Below are 26,690 nucleotides of genomic sequence, written 5' to 3' on the forward strand. Positions count from 1 at the left end.
TACAGCATTTCATGTCAATATTTTAAGTGCTTGCATAGAAAAGTGGTGACACTTTTAAAGTTGTGCTCTGTAAATGTTTTTCACAATTATTAGTGAGGATGCAGGAGGCATCTTTCTACCATCACAGAATTTTGGTGCATTTCAATTCCTTCGTCATTTGACCAATTACGATATGAAAATGTGTAAAAAAAAAAAAAAAAAAGATAATAATTCAGCACAGTGGTGCTTGTACTTTTGTGATTTTTATCAATTTTTTTAAATAGACGTTTTTGTTAAAAATGTCCCCATTCATTTTGATTGAGAGTTTGAGCGTTTTAAGGTTTAATGGCTTCAACTTTGAACTTCAGCGGATTTCAACCATTCAACATTTATGATATTCAGCTGTCTGTTGTCTTTATCCTGTAATCTTTAACTTTTTTCTATCTTCAACTGTTTTTGACCTACAGCTCTTCAACTGCAGTGTGTTTTCAGCTCCAAACCCATTTTTAAAGTGGAGAGCAGGTCCAATTTTTACCTAAAATATTTGCCAACAATTGTCATAACTTACAAAATATTCCTAATCTGCTCAAAGTAGTAAGTACTGTATATCCACCTAGCTCCTCACAGTAACACATCTTTTTAAACTTTCACCCATCATTGGATTTTTTACAATCCCTTCCTGTGTGGAGTTTGCATGTTCTCTCAGTGCTTGCATTGCTCAACCTTTACATGTTCAGCTCTCCTCTCTGTTCCCTTTCAGCTAATACATTCAATCAATTTCAACCTTTTCAACTTTCTTCAGCTTTTTTTTTTCTTTATTAACATTAAAACCACGACCTTCTTGCTGTGAGGTGAACGTGATAACCACTACACCGCAGTGCGACCCAATTAGAAATAATGCTTGAAAATATATTCCACATTGCGTTCAGGCTACTTATTAGGAAATGTGCTCAATTATCACAAGATGTGGCTGTTATTTCAACATCATGTGAACATGCTTTACATTTTGGCAAATGTGTTGACTGTACACTGTTAAGAAACATATTCACATTAGATACAAAAAGATTGAGCACAGCTTACAAATCAAGGATCGACCAATCACTTATATCACTTATTAATAATCAGGGAAACCGATAACACACCTGGGAATAGACTGAATACATTAAACTGTTTGTTTTTGTAAACTGATCTATAATTAACAAACATACCTTAAACTGTTATAGAATAAACTGACAAATCTTTGTATTAAAGGTTGAATTAATTTTATTATATAAAAACACAAAATGTAGCAATCTCTTCAAGTTCATTAAAACAAATAAAATGGATCCCCAAATTTGTATAAAATCAAAGTAAAAACTAAACTGTACTGTACAATAGTAAAAACACAATAAGTCAAATCATTTGGGAACAAAAAGTGCAGAGATCTTGCAGCATTTAGCAGCACTTGCTGTGTAGCCAACTTTTAAGCTTTAGTGTTGGTTCCTTCGTTTAAAATTAATAGCGTACTTTTTTTGGGAAAATGTAGCTTAAACTTCAGTTTTTTTTGTGAAATAATAAAGTTCAAAACAAGTACAGCTGAATTATCCCAGTTTATTAAAAACTGAAATGCTTAGAAAATAACATCAGTACAGTAATGTGCAAATCACACGCAAGCCATGTTACATTTTTTTTAATATACTAGTGTTTAACATCATTTACACCAGTAATGCAAATGTTTAAAGATGCTCCAGTAATCGCAAAACAAAACAAAAAAATAAACCACAAAATTTCAAACTTGCACACAATCCAAGGGTAACACAGGAATGTTTAAAGAAGACAGGAGTGAAGAAAAACCAGATAAACATTTTTTTAATTCAAGTTTTGACTTTTCTTGCTTCTATTCTTTATGCAAGTCTGGTTGATAAGAGTGATCAATGCCTTCTCAAGGAGCAATTTAAAGCAAACACAAGTAAACTAGAACATACCAATAATAAATAAGCACAAGCAAATTAAATGATAGTTGGAGAGGAAGATTAAATGAGCGACAGCAGCAAGCCACCCATGCTGGTGCACCTATCACACATCACAGGCATGATGCTGAAGGCAAACTGAAGATATTCAGGTTTGGATGATAATAGACAAAGACACACTCAAGCATGAATACATGACAACTTTCCTTTAAATCTGTGATATTTTTTTCTTATCACAGCTATGCTGAAAAAGTGCCAACCTTAATCAAACAAATTCTCTCAGCAGCTTTCTGAGGGCTAACAGTATCTCAGAGCTGTATCCCTCCTCCTGGATCTCTCCCATTTAGTTGTTGGGTGAGCGTAATTACGCTCTGATCCCGACGCAAAGAAAAAAACTCGTGGAAAAAATGTCCTGTTACTGAACCTGCCTTAGCAGGGCTGCAAAGGGTGACTTCTTAGAGCTACATCAGACTGCTGAGTTTAAAGTAAAGGCATTGTTGGAAAAATACCTTCCAGAAACACTGTGAAAGCCTGACTTCCAAAATCAACAGCAAAGGAGCATTTGAAAACCAGTTTTTTTTTCTCTTCATACTCTAACCATTGAGATATGCTTCCAACCAACTTACTGCCAGTCTATGCTCATATAGAGCATTATACAAAATAAGTATAAAAAAAAAAAAAAAAAAAAAAAAAACATATTTTCAAAACATCCTCAGACATTTTATTCAAGGCCGCCTGTTGGAAAAGAAAACCGTTAAAAAACATTTTACTGTAAGAGACCAGCCTCCTGAGCGAGAAGAGCTTGTTTTCTTTCATTTCCAGAGTGCATAAAGCCTGATCCTGCTGACTGACTCATGACTGTGGACTGATGGAGAACTGTTGGGGAGAAAAGCAATTAGTAATAGAAAACTCATGGCTCAGAAGTAATGACCATAAGTCAATAACCAGAAAAGGTCCTTCAGAAAAAGTCAGTCATGTAAATAAGCTGATTAATCCATCATCTATCCACTGGGATACTTTAATACCAAATGGGAGCTACGCTGTTCAGTCTCCCCGTGTGTTGGTTACTCATTGTAAAGAAGAGAATACACATCAACCAATCAGTGTGTTAGAAAAGTGCATTGGTCCAAAATGACAGACACATAGCATGTCACAGCCAAAGCTGCACCAGAGTCTGTCCAGCTGCCAGGATCCTGATGGGAGAGTGGGAAGAGAGGACCTCATGGCTGATGGTTACACTGGTTACAGTCTGTTGTATGGAACTCATCAGCTTCCCGCAGTGACCCTGTTATACTCTGTTTATGAGCTCTCCAGAGCGTCCAACACTTTCATGATCTGCTGCTTGATGACTTTGGTGGCATCGCCTGCATTGGGTATCAAGTATCTATCAAATAATGGAGAGAACATGTCAGAGGTTAATATCAAACCTCGCTAACGTATGCAACTTTGGGCAAACTAAATAATCTGCAGTGTGTTAAATAACTGCTGTTTTTGCAAGTTTTCCAACTTCCAAAGACTGGAGAGGTCTGTACTTTTTATCATAGGGACACTTCAACTTGTGAGAGACAGAATACAAAAAAGAAATCCACAAAAACACATTTTATGATTTCAAATAATTAATTAAAATTTTATTGCATTAAAATAAGTATTTGATACAATAAAAAGGAACTTAATATTTAGTACAGAAACCTTTGTTAACAAATACAGATGTCAGAAGTGTCCTGCAGTTCTTTGCACACACTCCAGCAGGGATTTGGGCCCACCACTCCAGACAGATCTGGGCAACACAGAGTTTTAGCTCCCTCCAAAGATTTTCTATTGGGTTGAGGTCTGGAGACAGGCTAGGCCACTACAGGACCTTGAAATGCTTTTTATTGAGCCACTCCTTAGTTGCCCTGGTGGTATGTTCTGGGTCATTGTCATGCTGGAAGATCCAGCCTTGTTTCATCTTGAATGCTCTTACTTAGGAAGGAGGTTGTTGGCCAAAATCTCGCAATACAGTTGTGGCTTAGTGGTTAAGGAAGCAAGCTTCAATCAGAGGGTCACTGGTTTGAATCTCACCTAGGTCATCACTGTGGGATCTTGAGCAAGTCCATTAACCTTAACGGCTCCAAGGGCCCTACACCGTGGCAGCCCACTGCTCCTCAAGGATGGTTTAAATGCAGAGAAAGAATTTAATGTATGTAGCTGTACATATGTGACAACAATAAAGGTGATCTGTTACCCCTGAATATTATTTGATACGTGGCCTCAATACAGTGCAGTCGTCCTGTCCCCTTTGTAGAAAAGCAACCCTAAAGTATGATGTTTCCACCCCCATGCTTCATGGTTGGGATGGTGTTCTTGGGGTTGTACTCATTGTTCTTTTTATGGTTTACACCGATCTGATCAGCTATATCGGATCGGCCAATATTTTGCATTTTATGTAATAATGTGATCAGCTGTAATGTCTTAATTCGCCGATCTGATCAATGACGTCATTGTCACGATGAAACTTTCTGTAGATGATCTCATTGCATCGTTTTATTCGTCATTTACACCGAAGAGTTGTTTGCTTTACGTGACAGGTTTTTTTTCACTTACATCTGTGCACAAGATGAAAACCTTTGTGCGAACGGCAAAAAATTATCTCGGTTGGAGTAGAGCTGCTGCGCGCCGGACTTCTTCCCCAGTCTACAGGCTCTGAAAGCGGGGACAGCGTCTGCTGTTAATGTTAGTGCGTGCGCTTGTTTTGTTTATTCAGCTTGAGCATGTTAAAACGGAGAGTCCAGAGCGGAGCGATGCGTTCCCGTTTACTTTCGCTTTCATACCGGAGACTTCTGTCCGTTTCAGGGCAATTGTGAACACAGAACTCCCTTGCGTCACGGCAGTCATTGACTCTGGCAAAATAAACGTTGCAGCTGTTGAATTACACCAATCACTCAAAGATGGACACACACACACACACACACACACACACACACACACACACACACACACACACACACACACACACGAAAATTCTTCAACTCTTCCACTCCATCAAGTCACAAGGGTGTGTTTAGGTCCCGAAACATGGTACCGATTGACTTTCCGTGAATCTGTATCAGGTAGTACAAAAAAAATTAGGTCGGTACCTAAAAAACCCAACCTGAATTCATATGATCGGATCGGTAATCGTTTTCTTTAAACTCACTAATCGGCGATCGGGCCAAAATTCCTGATCGTGTAAAGGCTGGTTCTTTTTCCTCCAAACACGGCAAGTGGAGTTCAAACCAAAAAGCTCTATTTTGGTCGCATCTGTCCACGTTGACTTTCTCCCATGTCTCCTCTGGATCATCCAGATGATCACTGGCAAACTTTACACGGGCCTGGACATGTGCTGATTCCACGACAATGTATTGTGTTACTAGTAGTAACCTTTGTTAATGTGGTCCCAGCTCTATTCAGGTCATTGACCAGGTCCTCCCGTATAGTTCTGGCCTGATTCCTCACCTTTCTAATGATCATTTGTACCCAACGAGGCAGCATCTTGCATGGAGCTCCAGAATGAGGGAGACTGACAGTCATCTTGAGTCAGTAGTTGCCTTCTCACCACGCTGCTTGCAGATTGTCCGGTAGCCCATCCCAGCCTTGTGCAGGTCTACAATCTAGTCTCCGGTGTCCTTAGATAGCTCTCTGGTCTTGCCCATGTTGGAGTGGTTGGAGTCTGATTCATTGAGTGTGTGAACATAACAGGTATTTTTTATACAGCTAAAAAGTTCAAACTGGTGCAGTTAACACAAGTAATGAATGACGAATAGGAAAGCTTCTTAAAGAAAAACTAACAGGTCTGTGAGAGCCTGAATTCTTGCTGGTTGGTAGGTGATCAAACACTTATTTTATGCAGTAAAATGCAAATCAATTATTTAAAAATCTTACAATGTGTTTTTGTGATTTTCCTTTTTTTAGATTCTCTCTCTCACAGTTGAAGCGTACCTACGATTAAAATTACAGACCTCTCCAGTCTTTGGAAGTAGGAAAACTTGCAAAATCGACAGTGTATCAAATACTTATTTACTCCACTGTATATATTTAATTTGAGGTCTCACGAACAGATTTTATAATTACCAAATTATCTAAGACACATTTGCCCTTTAGAGCATCTAATTTGGCTCGCTCAAGAAAGTAAAAATTATTGAAATGAAATGAACTATTTTGTAACTGAACAACTATTTCAGTTGTAGATATCTCAGTTCCTCCTAATATAACATTTTTCTAGTGTGTAAATCACATGACGGCAGTCATTTTTAATCTCATATTGTTAAAATAACAAAATGTTTCCAAAATGTGGCAAATTTTCCTCAAAGTGTTCAACAAAATCTCTCCAAATTCTTAAAAATCAGGGAAATTTAGGTGAAGATTGAGCAGGAACTGATATACTCATACTTCATCATTTATACGTGGATTGAAAGTGCAAACCAGGGTACATAAATGTTGAATTTGCACCTAAAAGCTGTGGACCACTTAAGGTCAAACTGGTCTGTATTTGGCCCAAAGACCCTGAACTAAAGTGAGTTTGGCACCTTTGTTCTAGGAAGAAACAGTAAACTACATCTAGCAACAAAAGCATATGTAGCGGTGATAGCTCCAGTAACTTCATTCTACAAGCAAATCCTCATACTATCATCACATCATGCACATGTGATCACTAACATTAAACATGATTACAGAGCAGAGTACAGTGCTCTCTCACCATGAATTAAACCAGATCATCATGCTATACTTAGATAAAGCTTAGTTTTTGCTGCATGATGTTTCTTTGTTTACATACACAATTTATCTTAGTTTTGTCCTGACCTATGGGAAGTATTTATCTTTTCTCAGAACAGCAGGATTCAGTGAAAGTAATAAAGCCTGATCATTTTAAAGATGCAGTCCGTAACTTTTTGTCATATTTGCTAAAGCTGTCACTATGTTAGGACAGCCTTACATGAAACTAGTAGTTTGTGTAAAAAAAGACAGGCTCCCCCCCGCGGCTGATGCTGCCTTTGGCAGATTGCCAGAATGCATCGTGGACGAGCGAAAAGAACCGATCAGAGCCAGGATTGTGTTTGATGGACTATCTGATAGCTGGTGCTCATAGCCCCCGCCCCTTTCCACCGTGGCCAAAACACAGCAATGCTCATAGCAAGGTAGTGCCTGGAGCGCCGTCTTTTTTACAGTGTATAGTCTGGAGTCAGCTTAAAAGGTAATTACTGCTGCTTGATTTACATTATGTTTGATTTGTAATTGTTACACTAGAACTCTGTAGTGCATGTGTTGTTTGTGCGTGCGCGCTGCTCTCATGTCGAGTAGGCTGCTGTGAGTGACAGTGTTGCTGCTGATAGAATGGTGCATGCACATTGAGAGAGAGAGAAGCGCTGCAGTAATGCGCTTTCAACACCGCATGTTACATTATAGTGTGATGTTGCTATCGGGCTAACATTAGCTTGTTAGCTCCTCTGAGGGAGGGACTTTGGGGGCAGGGCAAGAGAGCAGCAGGGGGGAGGGAGGGAGGGAGAGGGAGGGATCTGAACGTTACGGACTGCACCTTTAATGTCTTCAGTAAATATTTAGTAGGTAAACAGTCACCTTTCGACAGCAGATATTTCCACTCCGGCCGAGTTGTTGTTCCCGAATTTGAAAGTGATGAGCTCGGGGTGTTTCTTTTTGGATGTGATCTTCACCACAGAGTTCAGTGCTTGTCTGGACTGAATGTAGGCAAAGCCCTTCCTGGAGGCAATCTCCCTCAGGCAGTACATGTGAGTTGTTGTGACCAACAAGTGACTTGAAACACAAAACAACATCAAACACAACCATTGGTGATCTATAGTATTCTATTATTTATTCATAATTATTATCAGATTCATGACAGTCAGGGAGAATTTATGTTACAAAACAATAACAAATACCTGTTATAACTTCACTCACCTTGGAAACATGTGACCCGTTTCTTTCACCTCATTACATGGAATGTGATGTTTTACATCTGGTTTGTTGATCCAGGTCTGAATGTTTACAATTTCCTTCCGGTCGTCGTCTGACATGGATGAGCTGTCGATCTCATCTAAAGAGAGCAAAAAAAATCAAAATGAAACAGTTGTGGCAAAAGGCTTTTAGAATGACAAGGACATCACATTTTCACAGTTAGTCCACAGCTTGTGTCAAAATATTTTTGTGTTTCTTGTTTTTCAATTAACAGGCGTCGATGTCATCTTTAAAGGAGATCATGCACAAATTTCTTATTGCTGCAATTGACCGATAAGTGGTCATTCCAATACCTGATTAACGGCAGCTCATATTTACAAAACCAAAACTGGAAATATAAGCGAATTAGTTTAAATTCAAATGCCTGAGGACCTGACCCACCTCTTACACCTACAGAGAAAGAAACCATTCAGAAGAATTTGATCCTACAAACCAGTGTTGATTTTGTCAACAAAAACTTTTCATCATAGTTTTTGGTATTTTTTTTTCAGTGACAACGAGACTATGACTAATTAATAAAATACATGTGAAGGAAAACTACTTCAAGATATATTGATATTTTCATCAACTAATAAAACTAAAATTTTACTTTGTCACATTGGGCGAAATCCAATCAGAACTAAAGTGACCATGTGGTGTTACACTTTGTAAATCAAACATTAATACTAACACACATCAGGTTGATAAATAATAGATTTTTTTTTTTTTTAAATGCATACTATCTTATGCTTTATATTTTAGTCGACTATCTGAAACAGATTTAGCTGACTAACATCTGTATTTTAGTTGACAAAACAAGACAAAATGTTGACTGAAGACTAACAATAAAATATATTAAGATTTGCTGTCAAATTAACACTGTTACAAACAGGTTAATGAGATTTGGTTCATTGAAAGAACATTCTGCAGTAAAACTACAAATGCTAATAAATGCTATTGGCGACCGTGGCTCAGGTGGGAGTGGGTCGTCTTCTGATCGAGAGGTTGGGGGTTTGATCCCAGTACCTGACTATGTGTCGAAAGTGTCTTGGGCAAGACACTGAACCTTAAGTTGCTCCCAGTGGTCAACTAGCGCCTTGCATGGCAGTCCTGTCCCACTGGTGTGTGAATGTGAGAGTGATTGGGTGAATGAGCTGATATGTAAGCGCTTTGGGACTGCTTCAGTGTGGTGATAAAGCGCTATATAAATCAAGTCCATTTACCATTAAAAATAAATCATTGTAATGGTTGTATATACAGTCATTGTATATTGTATCAAATTAATTTTACAATTAAATAGTTTTGAGTCACTACATTTACCTGTATCGCATTCCTCCTCATCACCAATGCTGAACACGGGCTTCACACCACGATAAGGTTTGCCCACACGGTCACTGCTGCTCACGTGCCTGCTCACAGAAATCACTCAGGCTCAATAGAGTTTAGCTTAACAGCTCTGAAACTTTGTCATCAGTCAGCAAAAACACATCAGTGAAATGTTTGCACAGGAAAAGTGATGACATAAAGGCTTCCTGGTTGCAGTGGGAATCATGAGCTTACTACTGCTACAGGCTATTAAACAGAACAGAAGACATTATATGACAAGACGGTGATATCTGGAGATACAGATTAGGCTGCATGATATTCAGGGCTATCAGAGGCAAATCAACAGGAGCTCTCTTTTGGTATCCTGTTTCCATAGCCCTGCCTTATCACTTGAAAGAAACACTAATGAGATGGAAAGACCTGACTGTGAGAGTGAATCTTAAAAGAAAACATGAGGCTGAAGTTTCTCCAAGCTATGCTGACCAGAAAAAACATCAGCTTTAGTGACTTGTGCATTTAGCAATGACGTTCCCAAGAGTAGCAGCAGCAGCAGCCTACCGTTGTTAGTGAGAGCATGAACAAAAGTCAACAGAATCAGCATTTACTGCACAGTCTATCAGAAGCCTGCAGGAACCTGGAGTTCTGTTATATGAGGAAGTGAAAGGCTTGAGATGCTGGTAGAAAGCATGCGTTAATGTGACTACAGTCTCTATGACCTCAGAGACGACCAGTGTGGTTCGGTAGCCAGTGAGGCATGCTGGTGAAAAACGGCTCTGGGTAAGGAAGCTCTTACCGATCTGGGATCACCTTCTCTGGCCAGGGCAGATTGAAAGATATTCTAGTTTGGAATAAGGCACAAGGTAACCAATTTAAGCTCAGTTACAAACATTCAGAAGGAAGACCAAAGATGAGTCTGTTTCAATCACAACTGCACACTACTTAAATGAGGAAGAGGAATCCACATGAGCTGTAAGAAGAAGGTCTTTGGGTCCTAATATTTGTATTTAAACACGACATATCCAGCAAAATATTCATATATTAAGAATTAGCAATAGCACATTCCCAAATTCTTGTTTTCTTTTCCAGCCCACTTCCACTCAATGGATTGGACAGGTGCCATTAAACTAAAAATGTATAAGCAGGAAACATTTAAGGGCATTTGGGGGCCTTCAATAACTACATCAAACCCTTGAAGCTGTTAAATGGTTAAGAACAAGCCTGGTTGTGAACAATGCTGTTCAAGTTAAGTTTACTTCTTTACATCAGATTTCCACTGGATGCGTTACTGCTCCATAACGTCTCCGCAGCGTAACCTACAGTCCGTCATTCCCCACCGCCTCCATCTGTGCTACGAATCTGTTGCAGCAAGGACTCAGGAGATCACTCTAATTCACGTGTAATCGTGCAATATAGCGAGTTGTAGTCAATACAATGAGAACCACACAGTTCATAGTGTCCTTTGAGAGGAGCAGAAAGAAATCATCAGTGTTGGGAATGTTACTTTAAAAAAGTAATTAGTTATAGTTACTCACTACTTGTTCAAAAAAGTAACTGCGTTAGTAACTGAATTACTCTATAATAAAAGTAACTCATTACCAAGGAAAGTAACTATTTGCGTTACTGTTAAAAAAAAAAAAAAAAAAGTTGCTCTATGTCAAAGAATTCAGATTTTTTAGATGCGTGTGTTGTGAGGTGCTCCATTAAATTTGAGTTGCTTACAACAGATGTCGACAAAATCGTCTCTCCTGGATATAATGTACATTTCACATGTACGTTCTTGCCTTGGCCACAATTCGATTCGACTATGGATAAGTGCAATAATATTTATACGTGAAATAGGGATGCACGATTATGGTCAAAATGATAATCATGATTATTTTTATGAATATTGTAATACCAATTATACTCACAATTATTTAATATGTTCGGGGAAAAAATCTGTTATTATTACACCATTTTTAAACAAACCAAAATTGTACAGTGCAAAATTAAGCTTTAAATAACAATTATACTAAAAACACTTTTAAAAAAAACCCAAAAATTTCAAATGTATCAAAGGCTAACTGAATAAATACACTATTACAGAATGCAGAGCCCATACTTTAAATGTAAATATATCCGACGATCAGGTTAATTTTTCAAAATATATTTTTTTAAATATTATTATTATTATGTATTAGTATGTTCATTTCATTTATAATTCTCTTTTTTTGCTTCTTTTCTCCTTTCTTCTCTCAATTTTATTTTGTATGTGTATTGCATGATAAAAATTTGATTAACTGTGCAGCCCTAATGTGAAATACGATCCACTGCCACTCCCTGCCCAGCGTGTAGCCCCGCCTTGTGCCTGAAGAAAGCTGGAGATTGGCACCAGTAGACCACGGCCACCCTGAAAAGGAGCAAGGAGGTCGGAAAATGGATGGAAATACGATCCGCCTAAAAACGGAGCATTTTATTTTGAAAATAAACTGGATAGTTAAGTGTCTTTGCAATACTTCCTGTCCCGCACTAGCTTATATTTGTTGAATTGATGCATCACAGCTCTATCAAAAATAGAAGGACTGGGTATCTACTGCAGAGGGCTGCGGCATGACGGAGCAGTTACACAGCTGTGCTGGAGCAGATTCGCATGTGGTGGAAATTGACACATTGACTTTAATAAAAACCAGCTACATTGCGGTTCTGCAGCAGGTACGGAGCAATTACGCATGCGGTGGAAATTTGGGGTTACTTTTTTAGCTATGTACGCCATTTCCTCAAGCTCTGTAAGTAAATTGTTTCCATTTTTTACTAAGCCCTTTAATTGTTTTAAGTTGTTTTAAATTTGGTTTAGGAATCCCCAAAAAATTACTTGAGAAAACCTTGAGATTGTAAGTAAAACTGTGTGAGGTCTGAGAAGAGGAACCAAGTCCTGACCTGTCTACAGGGGTGGACGTGTTCTCAATGAAGCTGATCATTTTCTCCTTCACGTTGACTGACTTGGACTTGAGAGCAAATGTCATCTTGTTAACCAAGGATTTGACGCCTTTGCCGTCGCTGTTCAAAGACTCACCCTGCATTGTGAGACAAACAGGGGAGTCAATTGAAGACGTCAAACACAAGCCATAGGTTCAGTTCTCGCACTTACATCAGCAGAACTCAGGCTGCTGTGAGATCCAGATGTGCTAACGATCCAGTGAATGTATGATGAATCCAGGCCCTCAATGTTCATGTCGACCAGATGCCGCTGAAGGGCTGAAACACAGAAACCTTTTTTTACAGCTTGTAACATTGCAATTAAATCAACTTTAAATCTTTTCACCAGAAACACTGCTTAGTAAAGATGTGATAATCTGAACAATCGAGCTCCATGTTACCAGCAAAAGAGCTATCACTAAACAATGGAGTTCAATGTAAATATATTATTTTTGGAATTATTTTGGCTTTGATGAATTTTGGCCTTTGTTGTAATTATGTCATTAGAAAGCAGTTATTACCCCTCACTTCATGTCTTAATAGATACTGGTCTGCTGCTTCCTTATAAATGTTGCATTTGATTTCCATCTAAGATAAGTTAAATATTAACCATAAAAGTTGCATGCATGCTCAACAAACTGAAATAAGCACATATACACAAGTCTTTCTTGATTTGCTATTTTCTTATGCATCATTATTACTTCTTACCCATGAAGCCTCCTTTGGCGATGCTGACATATTCTTTGCTTTTCTGCAACACAAAGCCTTTCATTAGAAAAGAAAACAACTACCATTAAATATTATTCTGAAAAACAGACAAAATACTGGAGTTCATACCAGTGTTCTTTGTCCTAGAAACTGAAAACAAGGGGAGATCAGGCATTCTCTGTAGTTGTTCCAAGACTTTAGAACAGCCTCTGCCTCCTTATCAGGACCTCTCCCTACAGTTGATTCTTTTAGAACTAGTTTAAAAACCCATTTATATACCGTGGCCTTCAAACCACACTGAGAACTGACATTATTGGTTTTGTATTTCTATTATCTGATTTTATTGTACTTGTGTAAACTTGTATAACTTCTGTACAGCACTTTGGTCAACGTCTGTTGTTTTGAAATGTGCTCTATAAATAAAATTGACTTACTGTAACTTTTATTAATCACCATCACAATACCAACATTTGTCTCATTAGTGAAGTCACAGTTCCTTTTGTGAGCAGAAAGAGTGCAAAGGAAAGAGGTGTGTGTGTGTGTGTGTGTGTGTTAAGGATGCAACGATTAGTCGACAAGACTCAATAACAGAATTAGTCACCGACAAATGTAATTGTCGTCAATTTTCGGTTACGTCGTCACTGTCTTTTTCAAGCTTTGGACGAAGAGCTGAACATTATTTTTCACGAGGAGTGGCTCTTCTCACCTTCTTACTGTTATATCTTTGCTCAGAGCTGCATGCAACAGTATGAAACTGATTATAACGGAGATAATATCATCAAAAACATTCCCACTGGGAATAATGTCATCCCACGATAGAAACGATAAATTCCCATGTCAGAAGTAGCGGGGCCCAGGGCCTTGGCCGCAATTTAGCCAAGAATGACCCTAAAACTTGTTCACTGTTCACAAGACAAAGCTGGTCCCATTAACAGTAATGTAACTATTGGTGATTATTACACCTCTACTGCTCTCAGTAGATTTGATTAAAACATCAGCCTGATCTGGTTTAATTATAGGAATCAGAAAGATATTTAGCAACCATAACTTATGTAACTCATTATCAGATATAAAAGAAACAAAATTCAGCAGCAGTGGTTTATATTAAAAGTAAAAACACTATTGGAGTTATTTTTGCTTTTCATGTGCTTTTTTTTGGAAATAATTTGATTATAAATGAGAATAAATACTGCATAAAATACAATAGAGTGACCCACAGCACAATATTACGTAAAATACAGCCGATGAACTCTGTGAGTCAGCACTAATGTAGCCTTTTTTAATGTCTAAATGCTAGTAACTGAAGCAGATTCTAGTGCTGATCAATTCAATTTCATTTATGTTAGTAATAAAACCTGTTTACACTTTAAGTTGGGAATTGTTTTTATTTATCTATTGTTTTCATTTATCGTATTTTTATTGTTACGGTTATAAATACCAGAATCTTCTGGATAAATTTTGGTCTACTGTATATCGCCCAGCCCTAGTCTGTGAACATGTCACCCATGACACAATAAAAAAAGAGCAAATTTAAATTGCAGAAACACAGAGCAAAGTTTGTACGAGTTATTATCCAATCCGTCGATTAATCGTTTTCAATAACCAATGCCTAGTCGACTATAAAATAGTGGTTAGTTGCAGCCCTAGTGTGTGGGTTGTGTGTGTGTGTGTGTACAGTGCTTTGCAGCTGCTGCAGTGAGGCTTTACGACAGTGAGTTTGTGGTGTTACATAGAGAAACAAATGCACTGTTGTTCCCTACCATGCTTTTCTCTGGGGAGGACTGGGGGGGCTAGGTGGTTCACAAAATTAATTTTCACAACAGTTTGCCAGATTGATCTTCCCTTGTTGACATTGTGAGCATCTGTAACCAAAAATAGAGTCAATTGCTGCACATTTAATGCTGCACATTGTGTGTTTGAACCGTTCTAATGTTCCTATACTCGCTTAGTATAAATAGCAACAAACTAGGGGTGTCCCAATCCGATATCAACCTTTTTATTTATTTTATTCACTGTGTAGATACTGTAGATATTATGTTTAAGGTTAAAATGTATGTACCAAGCGTTAAATAGGTCAGTTTTTCCTCATACCTACGTTTGCTGACTATTGTCTCTGTTGAGTAACATCACTTGATCAAGTCTTTTCTAACATTTCACACTACAAAATAAGTAACTGTTATTTTTATTTAAAAAAAAAAAAAAAAAAAAAAAAGTATGTATGTATGCTAACAGCGTATTGGATCAACATCGGTACCCGGACGGGATCTGCCCGCGCAAATCCCCTGGCAAGCGGCCGCAGGGAGCCGATACGCAAGGCTGCAATATCGGTATCATATCGGAAATAAAAAAAAGGTTGTATCACGACATCCCTCGAACAAACAATTAATGACTATACTTACCTTTATATCGTTAAAGTTTCTGATATCTGTGAAAGTTACGCATTCTTTGGTTGCACAATAAAAATTGTCAAAAAGTGTACAATCCTTTACAGAGTTTTTCTTTTGGCTCAATTTTTGATACAGATGTTAAAAATATCTATAGGAATAAGGAAAAATGCGATCTGGCAAAATTTGGAAAACTTTTTTTATACGGTTATATTGTGAACCACCCTCGGCGGAGCGTTCGTGCCCAGAAGAGAGCAGAGCAGAGGGCTTGATAAGTCCAGCCCCAGGGCCAAGGAAACAAATGTATTTTTTAAGCAGTACCTTCTGATCTTGACTTGTTTACATCTTTGAAAGAGAAACAGTTTTCATTATCAGTCGTCCGTGTCAGTGTGTCACACCTGCAGAAAATGTGCCAACACCATGTTCATGTACATGTCCTCCTCCTCTCTGCCGCTGCCCATGAAGCAAAGATGCTCTCCACTGGCTATAGAGCCTGACTCCAGAGACTGCTTCTGAGCCTCCAGAAGGGATTTTACTGAGAGCGAAAACTCAGATGGGTTCTGTAGCATCTGTGGGAAAACAATTTAATAAACTTATGGCTAAGAAATGTAACAAACTAAAACTAAGAAATGTACAAATACACTTTATACAGAAAATGTTCTTTTTCTCACCAAGTCAGAGTCGAGGTGAAAAGCTGTGGACAGGTGTCCAGCATTGTACTGCTCGGCCGGCCGACAATCCACCACAAAGAAACGAACCCCATCCTACAGAGGGAAATCTACTTACATCAGATCCTTGATGTCATCACATGATTTGCCTTGAGCCAGGCATTTGCTTCTTTCAAATAAAGCCTAAAGTTGAGTGTGACTTGCCTGCTGCAGCTGATTGGCCTGTAGGATTTCAGGGACGGACACTGGGAGGCAGAGGGCCTGACTCAGGTCGATGTCCTCCTCCTTCAGAGCTAAAAGGCTGCTCCCAAAAAGGTTCTGATTCATCTACAATGACACAGAAACAATATAACAACCAAAAAATACAAAAGGTCAATGAATGCAGAGGTCTTTTGAGCAGTAGTTCTAAACTAATTAGGTAGGGCCCTAAAAATTCACGTTAACGGAATCGCAAACGGAACCGACCAATGAAAACGGAATGCAGAAATTGACAGAATGTGCCTGAAACGCCATCCTCAAAGGACATTCGTTATGAGAAAATTGGGCGACATTAATGCTGCTCTCATGCATCTTTATACTATGACATAAATAATAATAATAACTTATATCTACCTTTGAATTGTAGCTTACACATTATTTTAAATTTCACATTGTTTTTTTTTTTTTTTTTTACACACATTTTTATTTATGGTTTTCTTTTTTCTTTTCCTCACAGGAGTTAAAAAGTAATATTTTCTGAAAAAACTGATAAATATTTCTAAGAAAACAGAATTTTTTTTTCTTTTTTTAAATATGGAATTTGGAAAACAATAAAAGATTTTATGGGGCCCAAAGCACTTAAAAATAAAAAATTTGAATCTGCAGCTCTTTACCTTTCTGAGAGAAAGAGGAGTTTTACTCTGGTAATACTGAGCCAATGAGAAGAGGTCTTCAATGTCCTCAGAGTCAAGAAGGGAAGGTGATGCTTCTAGATTTTCTAAAATCAAGAAATAATCAGAAATTAGTTTGTGAAAGATGTGGAAGGAAATAAATCAAAAAGACAAACTCACTGATGATGTCCTCTTTGCTGTTTCCTTCTTGGGCAAGAATGGTCTCTCTGGGGAAAATCAGGAATTAGAAATGTAACTTCAGAAGCAACACAGAAACAGCTTAGTGGTCGTGTTTACTAATGATTGACATACTTGGAATTAACTAGCATAATAAGCATGAGGAAAAACATAAGGAATGGATCAGCCTGTGGGAGGTAGCAGTCCCACAACGCCTGGGTCACCTCAGGAAGACAGTGGCTGGAAAACAGACTGCCCAGCTGTAAAGGACAAGAGATTATTGAGAGAAGGATTGGACATTATTTTAGGTTTCAATATAAAATCAAAACCTAAGTTGATTCACTTTTAATAGAAAACTGTGAAGAAGCAAAAAAAAAAAAAAACTTGTGAAGGCCCCAGATTTAATCACAGACATTTCCTGTGGCATATAAAGTATTTGTGTGTGTGTGTGTGTGTGTGTGTGTGTGTGTGTGTGTGTGCACCAGGAGTGGGGTCAATTACGTAATTACAGTTATGACGTAATTATAAATGTAATTTTAAACAATCTGTTGCTGTTGTAATCGTAATTGAGTTCAGATAATTGACATTGTAATTGTAATTGGCATGGAAATTCTATAAAAACTGTCAATGCAAACCTGTGAAACTACGTTACAGTTCTATGGTTTACACATACGGAGTTAACAATCATTTTACAGTTTTAAAACTATATAAATCTAGGGGAATACTGACAGAAAAAAGGCTCAGACGTCCACACCAAAAATACTAAAACCTATATTTTCATTGATTAAGAAGCCTAACAAGGTAACCAAGAGATGTGAAATGAATTGGATGATAGATTGTAAAACTGTTTAGTGTATTTTACAACATGGTTTCAAACTGACCTGTTCTCATAAGAGATGCTAACAGAAAGCTAACACAAGAGGAGGGATACGTTTTATGGGCGTATTTATTAAAGGCTCAGTAATTGTGATTAATTGTTAGGGGTGTGACGATACACTCCGCTCACGAGACAACACAATATTGAGTTCACGAGAAAGAGACGAGACGAGATTTTAAGAAAACTACAATGACAAAATATATGACTGGACCAACAGATTTTTATTTAACAGAGTTGCACATGCATTTTGAAATGTTTTATTATAACTCTTTACATGCATGATGTAAGCATGAGCTTTCAATAAACTTATTCTTCCACAAATTGAAACTAGAATTTATAAAAGTTAAAATAAAATAATATATTTCTTTCTTTTTTCAAGTGCAAACAATACTATGTGAAAACCAAATCAAAGTTCTATTCTGTCAATACAGAGTGCAAATAGTGCAAACAGAGCCTGAACAACTGTCATTAATATGCTGAAACTACATGGCCATGTTCTTTTACTGTTAATAAAGTTCTTCCCTAAATTGAAACTAGAACTAAAATGTACTCCTCCTCCTCCTCCTCCTCTTCTTCTTCTTCTTCTTTTCCTTCTCCTGCTTTAGGTTCTAGCATGCTAGACATAGCAAAGGCGCATTACTGCCCCCACAGGTCACAAATATAAGTTTGGATAGCTCACAAAAAAGAAAAAATTTGAAAAAATAAATAAATAAATCACACGAGACAGATTTTTGACGCGACGAGAAATCTCGTTGAGTTTAATCTCGCGAGATCTCGTAGTACGAGATCTCGTCACACCCCTATTAAATGTAATTGAACTTTAGTAATTGACTTTCAGGGGGTCAATATTAATTGTAATTTTTATCTGAAAAAAAGTTGGTCAACGTAATTGTACTTGAGTTTTAATTGAACATGGATAATTGAAGATGTAATTGTAATTGAAAAATGTAATTGACCCCAACCCTGGCATACACACATACAGTATGTATTACTCTTGATTAATAGACCAACTATTCACATAAATCAGGCAATAAATGCACCTCAATGATAAAAGATCTGAGTAAATTAGAAAAGGTCCATTTTGATGGGAAGGCACTGACCCAGTTGATGGCATAGGAGTCAGGTGTTATCTTTTTGGTGTCCAAGAAGGAGCAGAGCTCAGGCTCATGATATTGCAGCAGTAGTCTGTAGAGGTGAAAGGGACGGCCGTGTGGCACGCACTCTCTGAAAAAAAAATAAAAAATACACTTGTGTGTCTTGGAGTGTGTAAAAGAGAAGTACAGTGAAGTACCTGGGGATGTATTTGTTCATGATAGCATAGAAGCAGTTGTAGAGGTCACTGCGAGGCAGCTGTAGCCCCAGCAGGGGTTTGAGCAGGTGTGGCCAGCTGAGCTCTGGGGTGAAGGTGATGTTTCTAGACTTACAGTAGAAGGTGATGACTGACTCCACATCAGACAACATTTCATTTCTGTCCTCCACCGAGACACCAAGCTGGTCTGCAAACAAGAGCAAAAGCGTGTTTGTTAACATCAGCAATTCCTAAGCAACACAAGTACACGACTTCGCAATCAAATCAGTATGAAGAAGCGATCATTTTTTCTTAAATGTTTTAACATTTTATTTTTTTTTGGGTTTGTTCATTACATTTATTCAGCATGCCTTGTTTGATAACTTTTTGTGTAATAGTTGTGTGAGGGGAATGTTATGATCCTTTTCTTTTGATCTAGTGATGGAGAAACCAGAAGTTGAAATGGTTGAAGAACTGGTTTTTCCCAGCTTCACGTGCTGCAGTGCCTCCTGTCAGACAGGAAGTTGAAGCGATCCACCTGCAGGTGGAGTCTGGCACGTTCAGCTGGGAAAGCTGAAGACATTATCGCAATAGAGAGCGTATAATGTTGTGATTTTGTGTCTTGACCATATATAAAAAGCCTTTATGTGTATACAATAGGGTGCCATGATTGATAGGTCATAAAGTTTGAAATGATTGTTTACATAACAGCATGTAGACATTAGGCTATTTATTTAGTATGTGGATGTCCCACACTTCTGTCTTTCTCCATCTCCCTGTCTGATAATCTCGTTGCCAGATCTGAAAATGTTGAGAGCTAAACAGAAATTCTGATTTCAACAATGTTTATTTTGTTGCTTTTTGTATATCTTCTATAGATTACTGTTTATTTTGGAAATGCCAAACATTGATTCCCGTAGTCAATGTTTTGTTTTCTGTGTGATTTGCTTCCTTTGATTCTTCACTGTGGAGATTATTTTGATGTTCAGCTGCTCGTCTGTCTCACACTGTGCACATTTCTTGTGTAGCATTAACTAATAACTTGGTATGCAAAGGATGTTTTAGGATGTTATTAAATGCACTGAATATTACCAGCAATGCTTTGCCCTATTTTGCGCTTAAATTGGCCTGGTTTAAAAAAACACCTTGTGGTGGACTTCAGTCAATAAAGAACCAGTGTAGTCGGCAAGATAAATAGTTGGTTAGCAACCATCCCTAGTTGGAACGCAACTCTGTCAAATTAAATAAATGTTCTCTCAAACTTTGGTCAATACTGAAAAGCAGCTGTCGTCAGGTGGAATGTAAACGATGCTGGCACTGGCGTCGGGTCTTAATGAAACCTCTGTGAATTATATTAAAAAAAAAAAACAAGAATGTACTCACCAATAAGCTGCTGACTGCGGTTATGAATGAGCGTCTGTTCTGGTAAATCGAGGACGCCATCCCAAGGTGACAAACTGTCCCCTTTCCCAGATACATTTAGAGCGATCTGTCAAAACAAAACAAGGACTTGGTGAGCTGAGGACCTCAGTAATACCAGGACAACCATGGTGTGACCAGTAGATTTACTCATGATGACTTATAGGACAATATGGTAATTGTTTTAAACAGTGTTGGGTGTAACGCGTTACTATAACGAGATTAGAATCTCGAGTAACGTAGTAGTGTAACGTCTTATTATGGAAATACTTGTAATTAAATTACAGTTTCTAACTAAATACTCGGTTCGTTACTCGAGGCACCGTCGAGGAGAACGTAGACATCTGCTGAATGCGTGAGTGTGAGGTAGAAAAATGACAGAGCAAAGGAGACGAAGACGTTCAAACGGGCAGTTTTAGAGCATAATTACAACAGTACGGTACTCATAACTAACAGAAACCTGTTAATGTGTCTAATGCGATGTTAGAATTAGCTACGTTAACTCTGAAAATCATTAGTTTGTGGTGTTTTGTGTCTGGTTAGTTGCTGCTGTTGGAACGGGTGCTGCGTTGAATAAAACGATTCCTCGAGTCACAAAAAAAAAACCTTCATAATTTTGAAACATTTATTTATTTTACAGACTTGATTTTCACTGACTGTTTTTCCTTTTTTTTGTCCTTTTTTATTACAACCTTTTTGTTTGTACTCAATAAGCTGTTTTTTTCACACAAACTACTAGTTTGATGTAAAGCTGTCCTTACATAGAGACAGCTTTAGCAAATATGACAAAAAGTCACTTTTATAAGAGTTGCAGACTGCACCTTTAAGTAAGATTTCATCAAAGCAACAGTTCTTCTACTTAATTAGATTTTTTCTGTACTCTTTCCACCCCTGACCTTACCCTAAGCCTAACCCTAAACCTAACAATTTACCTAAGTCTAACCCTAAGCCTAACCCTAAGTCTAACAAGTACATACTTGTACAAATACACACTTTCTTATTTAAATGAATTTAATAAAACATAAAAAAATACACATTTTTATTTTTTTTTGTGACACAAAGAAGTAATCCAAGAGTAATGTAACTTAGTTATTTTCTTGAGACAGTAACTAAGTAATGTTACTAGTTAATTTTTTTGAAGAGTAAGTTACCCAACATTGGTTTTAAACATGTGGTCAACTCAGATTAAGCAGATCAACCTACAGTTAAATTTCAGACTTTAAATAACCTGCAAATGTTCCTAATATCAGAAAACAGATTTTTAAATCCATAGAAACAGACCTGTTGCTTTACTTTTTACTTACTTTCACATTACTGTTAGATTTGCACATCAGAGAAAAAGTACATGTTGGAGTTGGAGAATGCAATTTAAAACATTTCAAAAATGTTCCTAAAGCACACCTATAACTGGCTGCAGGTATGAGGATTCAAACTGAACTGGATGGTTGGGTGTGAGGAGTTTCAGTGTGAGCTGATGGATGAACATGCTGGTCTGTCTGGTTGGTTGACTCAGTCTGATATTAGCACAGTTTCTGGCTTAACCTTTAAAGACAATCAACCTTTGAGTTTGTTGACAAAAGTGGCTTTGTTTATCGTTTATCGAGACACCAAATGATGGCAGACACGCCCCTCACCTTCCATGCCTTGGCCCTTTGCTGAACCGATTGGTCCTGAACCTGGATGATGCCTCTGTCCATCTCCATGTCTGAGCCACTAGAGTCCAGAGCATCAGCCAGATCCTGGTTCCTGAGAATAACCCACATTAACACCTCACTTAGATTAAAAGGTTTTTTCAGATTGGACAGACAGTTTCTGACTTGGCATTAAAACAGGCATTATTATAATAGCTATATTCTTCAGTTTGCAGTTATTTGTTTGTTTCAATCTAACAAAAAAATATTCAAACATAAATCACAATTTCAAAATATATAACAAGACTGAAACAGGCAGAAACAAAAATTATTATATGCCCAACATAAAAAACATTCAAGTTACCTTTCTCAATAATACACACAAAAAAAATGCAAGCATTCAACAAGTACATGTGAGTAGCCTTTTTTCAAATAATGCAAAAAATAAATATATATATATATATATATATATATATACATATACATATATTTTCGTTAATATACAACATTTAACAAAGAACACAAACACATTTCTACTGCCTCACATAACTCTCTAAGATATATTGTGACATTTTGTTTTTGAAATTAAATAGTGTGCCACTCATTTTTATTTCTTTATCAACATTATTCCACAAATTAACTCCTAGGACAGACAGACGTCTATGTTTAACGTCTAAACTCATTCTAACAAGAAGACAAAGTTATCAACATCCAACGCCAGTTTGGTTGTGATTATAACTCACAACCTTTTCCTAAATGTTCTAAATCTAAGAACTTAGATGTACTGTATACGTAAGAAAATATTATCACATCAGAACATAAAATTACTAACTATCTTAAACGACTTCTAAGAAAAGCTGTCCCCTTTGAAGATATCAAACAGAGTAAAGAAAATGAAAAAAAGGCACTGACTCGGGAAAAAAATAATTCCGTGGTTCTCATTATGGAATTCCATCAAGGTATTGATACCCTGAAGCCACACACCGAATATCCCCCTTCACACTTTGTGGCGGGGGATAATAAATTGATCCCTGAGGCTGTATTTGCCAAAATCATATTTACCTGTTTGCTGTTGGGCGTGGCCTTGTTTCCGTGCACAGTTCCGCGTACACATTGATTGACAGTCTCAAAAACTGGGACTGGAGAATCGGGTTTAAACGCCATCACCGTGAGGAAAAGGAAGTTTTTTTTTTGCGGACATGTCCTTCCCACTCTCGTCCTGGCTCGGGGTGCGAAAAAAAAATCCATTTCACGATATATTGCAATTTTTTGGGTGCCGGTTTTAAATTTTCTTTTTTCTTTTGATATTCATTCAATATCCTTGTGTATTTGTGCAATATTTCAGTGGTGGTTACAATGCTTTCATTGTGTTGCAATGGTTATTTGATGCACTGAATTTATGATGGCAGTGTGTAATGTCTGCAATATTTATGTATACACAGGCATTTTATTTTCATATAATCTGTTCAGATCAGTGTTTAAACTGATACAATAGGATAAATTATTTATTCTTATTTTAGTGCATTGTCAATAACTCAGGGTGATTTATCCTTAATGTTCTCACTTACAGTTGTTACAATGCCGTCATTATGTTGTCATGGTTATTTAGAGATTTCTACACAGTAGTTTCAGTGAAAAGAAACTTGTTGCACTTTATTTTATGATGGCAGTGTGTAACACTGTATTTTCTTTTTTTCAGTGAAAATGTGCAAAAACACAAATATTAAATAATAACTAGGTGTTTTGAAGCAAATAGTTTTGACTCAGTTTGTTCTCTGAATGATCAATATCTTGATTTTTCATCTCTACGTTTAATTTTGATATTAACTGGGTAGAACATATCTCGATAATATTGTATCGTGACCCAAGTATCGTATTGCAACATCCTTGCCAATACTCACCTAGTTCTGGCCGCTTCAAAAATATATATATATATATATTTTTTTTAAGTATTTTATTTGCTAAATAAAACAGACCCACTATTTTGGACATCTACAAATAATAAAGCTTGTCACACATGTTATTAATACTAACTCGCTACTCTCAAAGCCAACACAAGGAAAGTTGTTGCTTGTGGTCTTGAAACGCGGCAGGAGAAACGCAGCAAAAACACTTGGTAAACAAGTGGCAAGTCAAACTCTCTTTTTGGGAACACTTTGGGTTTGATGATGAAGACCTAGAGCAAAGACACATCACGTACAAAAAGTGTTTTGTTTTGTGCAGAAGTGAACATACTGTACTTGATTTTAGTGTTTGAAGGATTTCATTATGTTTAAAAATTATATTTTATGTTTTTTGTACAAAAAAAACCTTTTTGGTTGACAAATAATTGTTTGAATAATCATGATTTCAATTAAGACTAAAATAATCGTGATTATCATTTTTTCTATTATCGAGCAGAGCTAGCTTTTGGTGTCACTGTGTATTTTTTGGTTGTCTGTTCTTTTTATTATTCAGTATACTTTTCTCTTATTGTGTGTGTTTTTGGTATTATTTTAAATGATTTTCTATCAGTGTGTGTGTTTTTGGTGTCGTGTGGTTGTTTCTCATAACATTTTGTATGTTTCTCTGCTATTTTTGTGTATTTTGTAGTGATCTTGTGTGTCTTTCTCTCATTTAGTGTGTCTTTTTTGTTGTTTTGAGTGTTGCTGGTAATTTTTAGTATGCTTATAATTTTGGCCGTGGCTACTGATACGGAAAGGTATCAGTCTATTCTTACGCCGCGCCCCTCATTGGCCAATTCAGGTGACGTGATAGGTGCACCACGTGACTTAAAGTTCCGTCAGTTGTATTTTAGCTCATATTTGTTTTTAGCTACCCCGCTAACCCTTTTATTTTAGCCCTAACCCAGGAAATAAACATTTTTTTTTCCTTTTTTTCATATATGTATTTTTAAAGGTGGAACTTGCCGTGTTAAATATGTTAAAATGAAAAAAAATATATATATGACAAAAGCAAGATTCAAACCCACAGCAGCAGAAGGAAGAATCCTTGAGTCATAGTCCCATGAGATTATTGATACATTTCCGTATTAATAAAAACTTCCTATAATTTTAAACCAAAAACAAAGATTATAAAACCCCATTATTGGAATTCTTTCATTTGTAATTTTAAAGTACCCCCTGTAGTGCCATTGCGTAATCCTAGGGGTACGCGTACCCACATTTGAAAAAATCTGCTCTAGCAAACAGTGATCGATACAGGGACTGATGATCAATCATTTTTTCGTCTGATTTAATCAATACATTTACGTGTAAGCGGCTCAACTGTAATTACCTTCGGAATGAAGAAAGTACATGATCTTATCAAAGCTCTTGTGTGTGCTGACAATGTTTGTCCGAGGAGCACTTTTAGTCACAGCAGCGGCTACATTATAGTATTTAAAATTAAAAAAAAAAAAAAAAAAAAAAAAAAAAAAAAAACGACACTCCTCAAACAAACCTCAGCTGTTTTAGACAGACATCAGCTCCTTAACCGACACCATATTTAATACGTCAACAAGCCGCTGTATCTATTTCAATCTCGAGCTGTCATTTCATCAACACTAACTAGGCTAGTTAGCGGACTAGCAGTAACCCGACGCTAACATCCACCGTCAGCAGAGCACAAAAAACCTTCACTAGATACTTCACAACCATATCCTTCAGATTCAAGCAGTGAAACTGTCTGTCATTCAGAAAAATCTCCGTACACACGGTATATGAACAAAAAAAAATCCCCTCACCAGCTGCCCTGAAGAGCTTCCTCCGCGGCGTCCGCCATTGTTGTGTAGACGCGTTCAGTGCCGTCAACCAGGACCAAGTGTCGCAAAGCGGTCTGACTGTGACGTATGAGGAGCTGAGATTGATCAGTGATCAGTGTACAGTAGATCGAACAAAGTGACCCAACAAAACAAAACAAAAACACTCCAACCGTGTGGCATCGAAGAAGAACCCAATTATACATTCTGTGACAATGAAATAGAATCGATTACATACCTATTCTTTGACTGCTCATTTTCTAACCCTTTTTGGAAGGATATTCAAGAATATATATCAATGACAATTAATAAACCCATAATTATATATATACATACATATTAATATATGTATGTATATATGTATAATATGTATAAAATATATAATATTATATATATATATATATATGTATATATATATATATATATATATATATATATATATATATTATTCAGTTAATCCATATTTTGGGCAAATTCCATATTCATTGTATGAAATGGACTGAAAAAAACCCCGAACCTTTATTTGTTTTAAGAATGAACTGCACCGTTACCTAGACACTATAAAATGCATCAACAGCAAGAAATTGCAAGGATTATTTCTGTTTGTGAAGAACTGTATATAACCTTCTGAACTTCAACCTTGAAATTATGTTGGTTTTTTTTTGTATAGTATATGTTTATATGTATTATATATGTGTGTTTGTGTTGTGATGTGTTGTTCTCAACTTAAAACAAAAAAATAAAAAAAACTGTA

At 37.0% G+C, this 26,690-nt stretch overlaps 1 protein-coding gene across 2 annotated transcripts; it reads right to left on the reverse strand.

Moving 5' to 3' along the window:
* Window positions 1-1,549: 1,549 nt before the first annotated feature.
* tbc1d23 (TBC1 domain family, member 23) lies at window positions 1,550-25,998 on the reverse strand. 2 transcript variants are annotated; one of them, XM_028443971.1, is made up of 19 exons: window positions 25,922-25,998; window positions 22,201-22,312; window positions 20,531-20,636; window positions 19,151-19,355; window positions 18,960-19,083; window positions 17,118-17,242; window positions 16,986-17,032; window positions 16,809-16,912; window positions 16,141-16,263; window positions 15,940-16,032; window positions 15,667-15,837; window positions 12,885-12,927; window positions 12,349-12,455; window positions 12,138-12,274; window positions 10,015-10,059; window positions 9,216-9,304; window positions 7,860-7,995; window positions 7,521-7,715; window positions 1,550-3,312 (listed from the first exon to the last, which is right to left on the reverse strand). In XM_028443971.1, exons 1-19 carry the CDS (start codon window positions 25,957-25,959, stop codon window positions 3,228-3,230), a joined length of 2,085 nt encoding a protein of 694 aa, XP_028299772.1. In that variant the 5' UTR covers window positions 25,960-25,998; the 3' UTR covers window positions 1,550-3,227. The 2 variants fall into 2 exon arrangements, with proteins under 2 accessions (XP_028299772.1, XP_028299773.1); XM_028443972.1 differs by lacking the exon at window positions 10,015-10,059.
* Window positions 25,999-26,690: the final 692 nt, after the last annotated feature.

Source organism: Gouania willdenowi, chromosome 4 (assembly GCF_900634775.1).
Source record: "Gouania willdenowi chromosome 4, fGouWil2.1, whole genome shotgun sequence".
NCBI lineage: Eukaryota > Metazoa > Chordata > Actinopteri > Blenniiformes > Gobiesocidae > Gouania > Gouania willdenowi.

Bases quoted from the DNA above. Each gene is read 5' to 3' on its own strand.
- tbc1d23 (XM_028443971.1), bottom strand. From the start codon at position 25,959: ATGGCGGACGCCGCGGAGGAAGCTCTTCAGGGCAGCTG. The intron at 16,033-16,140 runs GCAAGTCACACT...TTCCCTCTGTAG, and splicing joins AGGCCAATCAGCTGCAGCAG to GATGGGGTTCGTTTCTTTGT. The intron at 10,060-12,137 runs GTCAGGACTTGG...ATTCCAAACTAG, and splicing joins ACGTCCACCCCTGTAGACAG to AATATCTTTCAATCTGCCCT.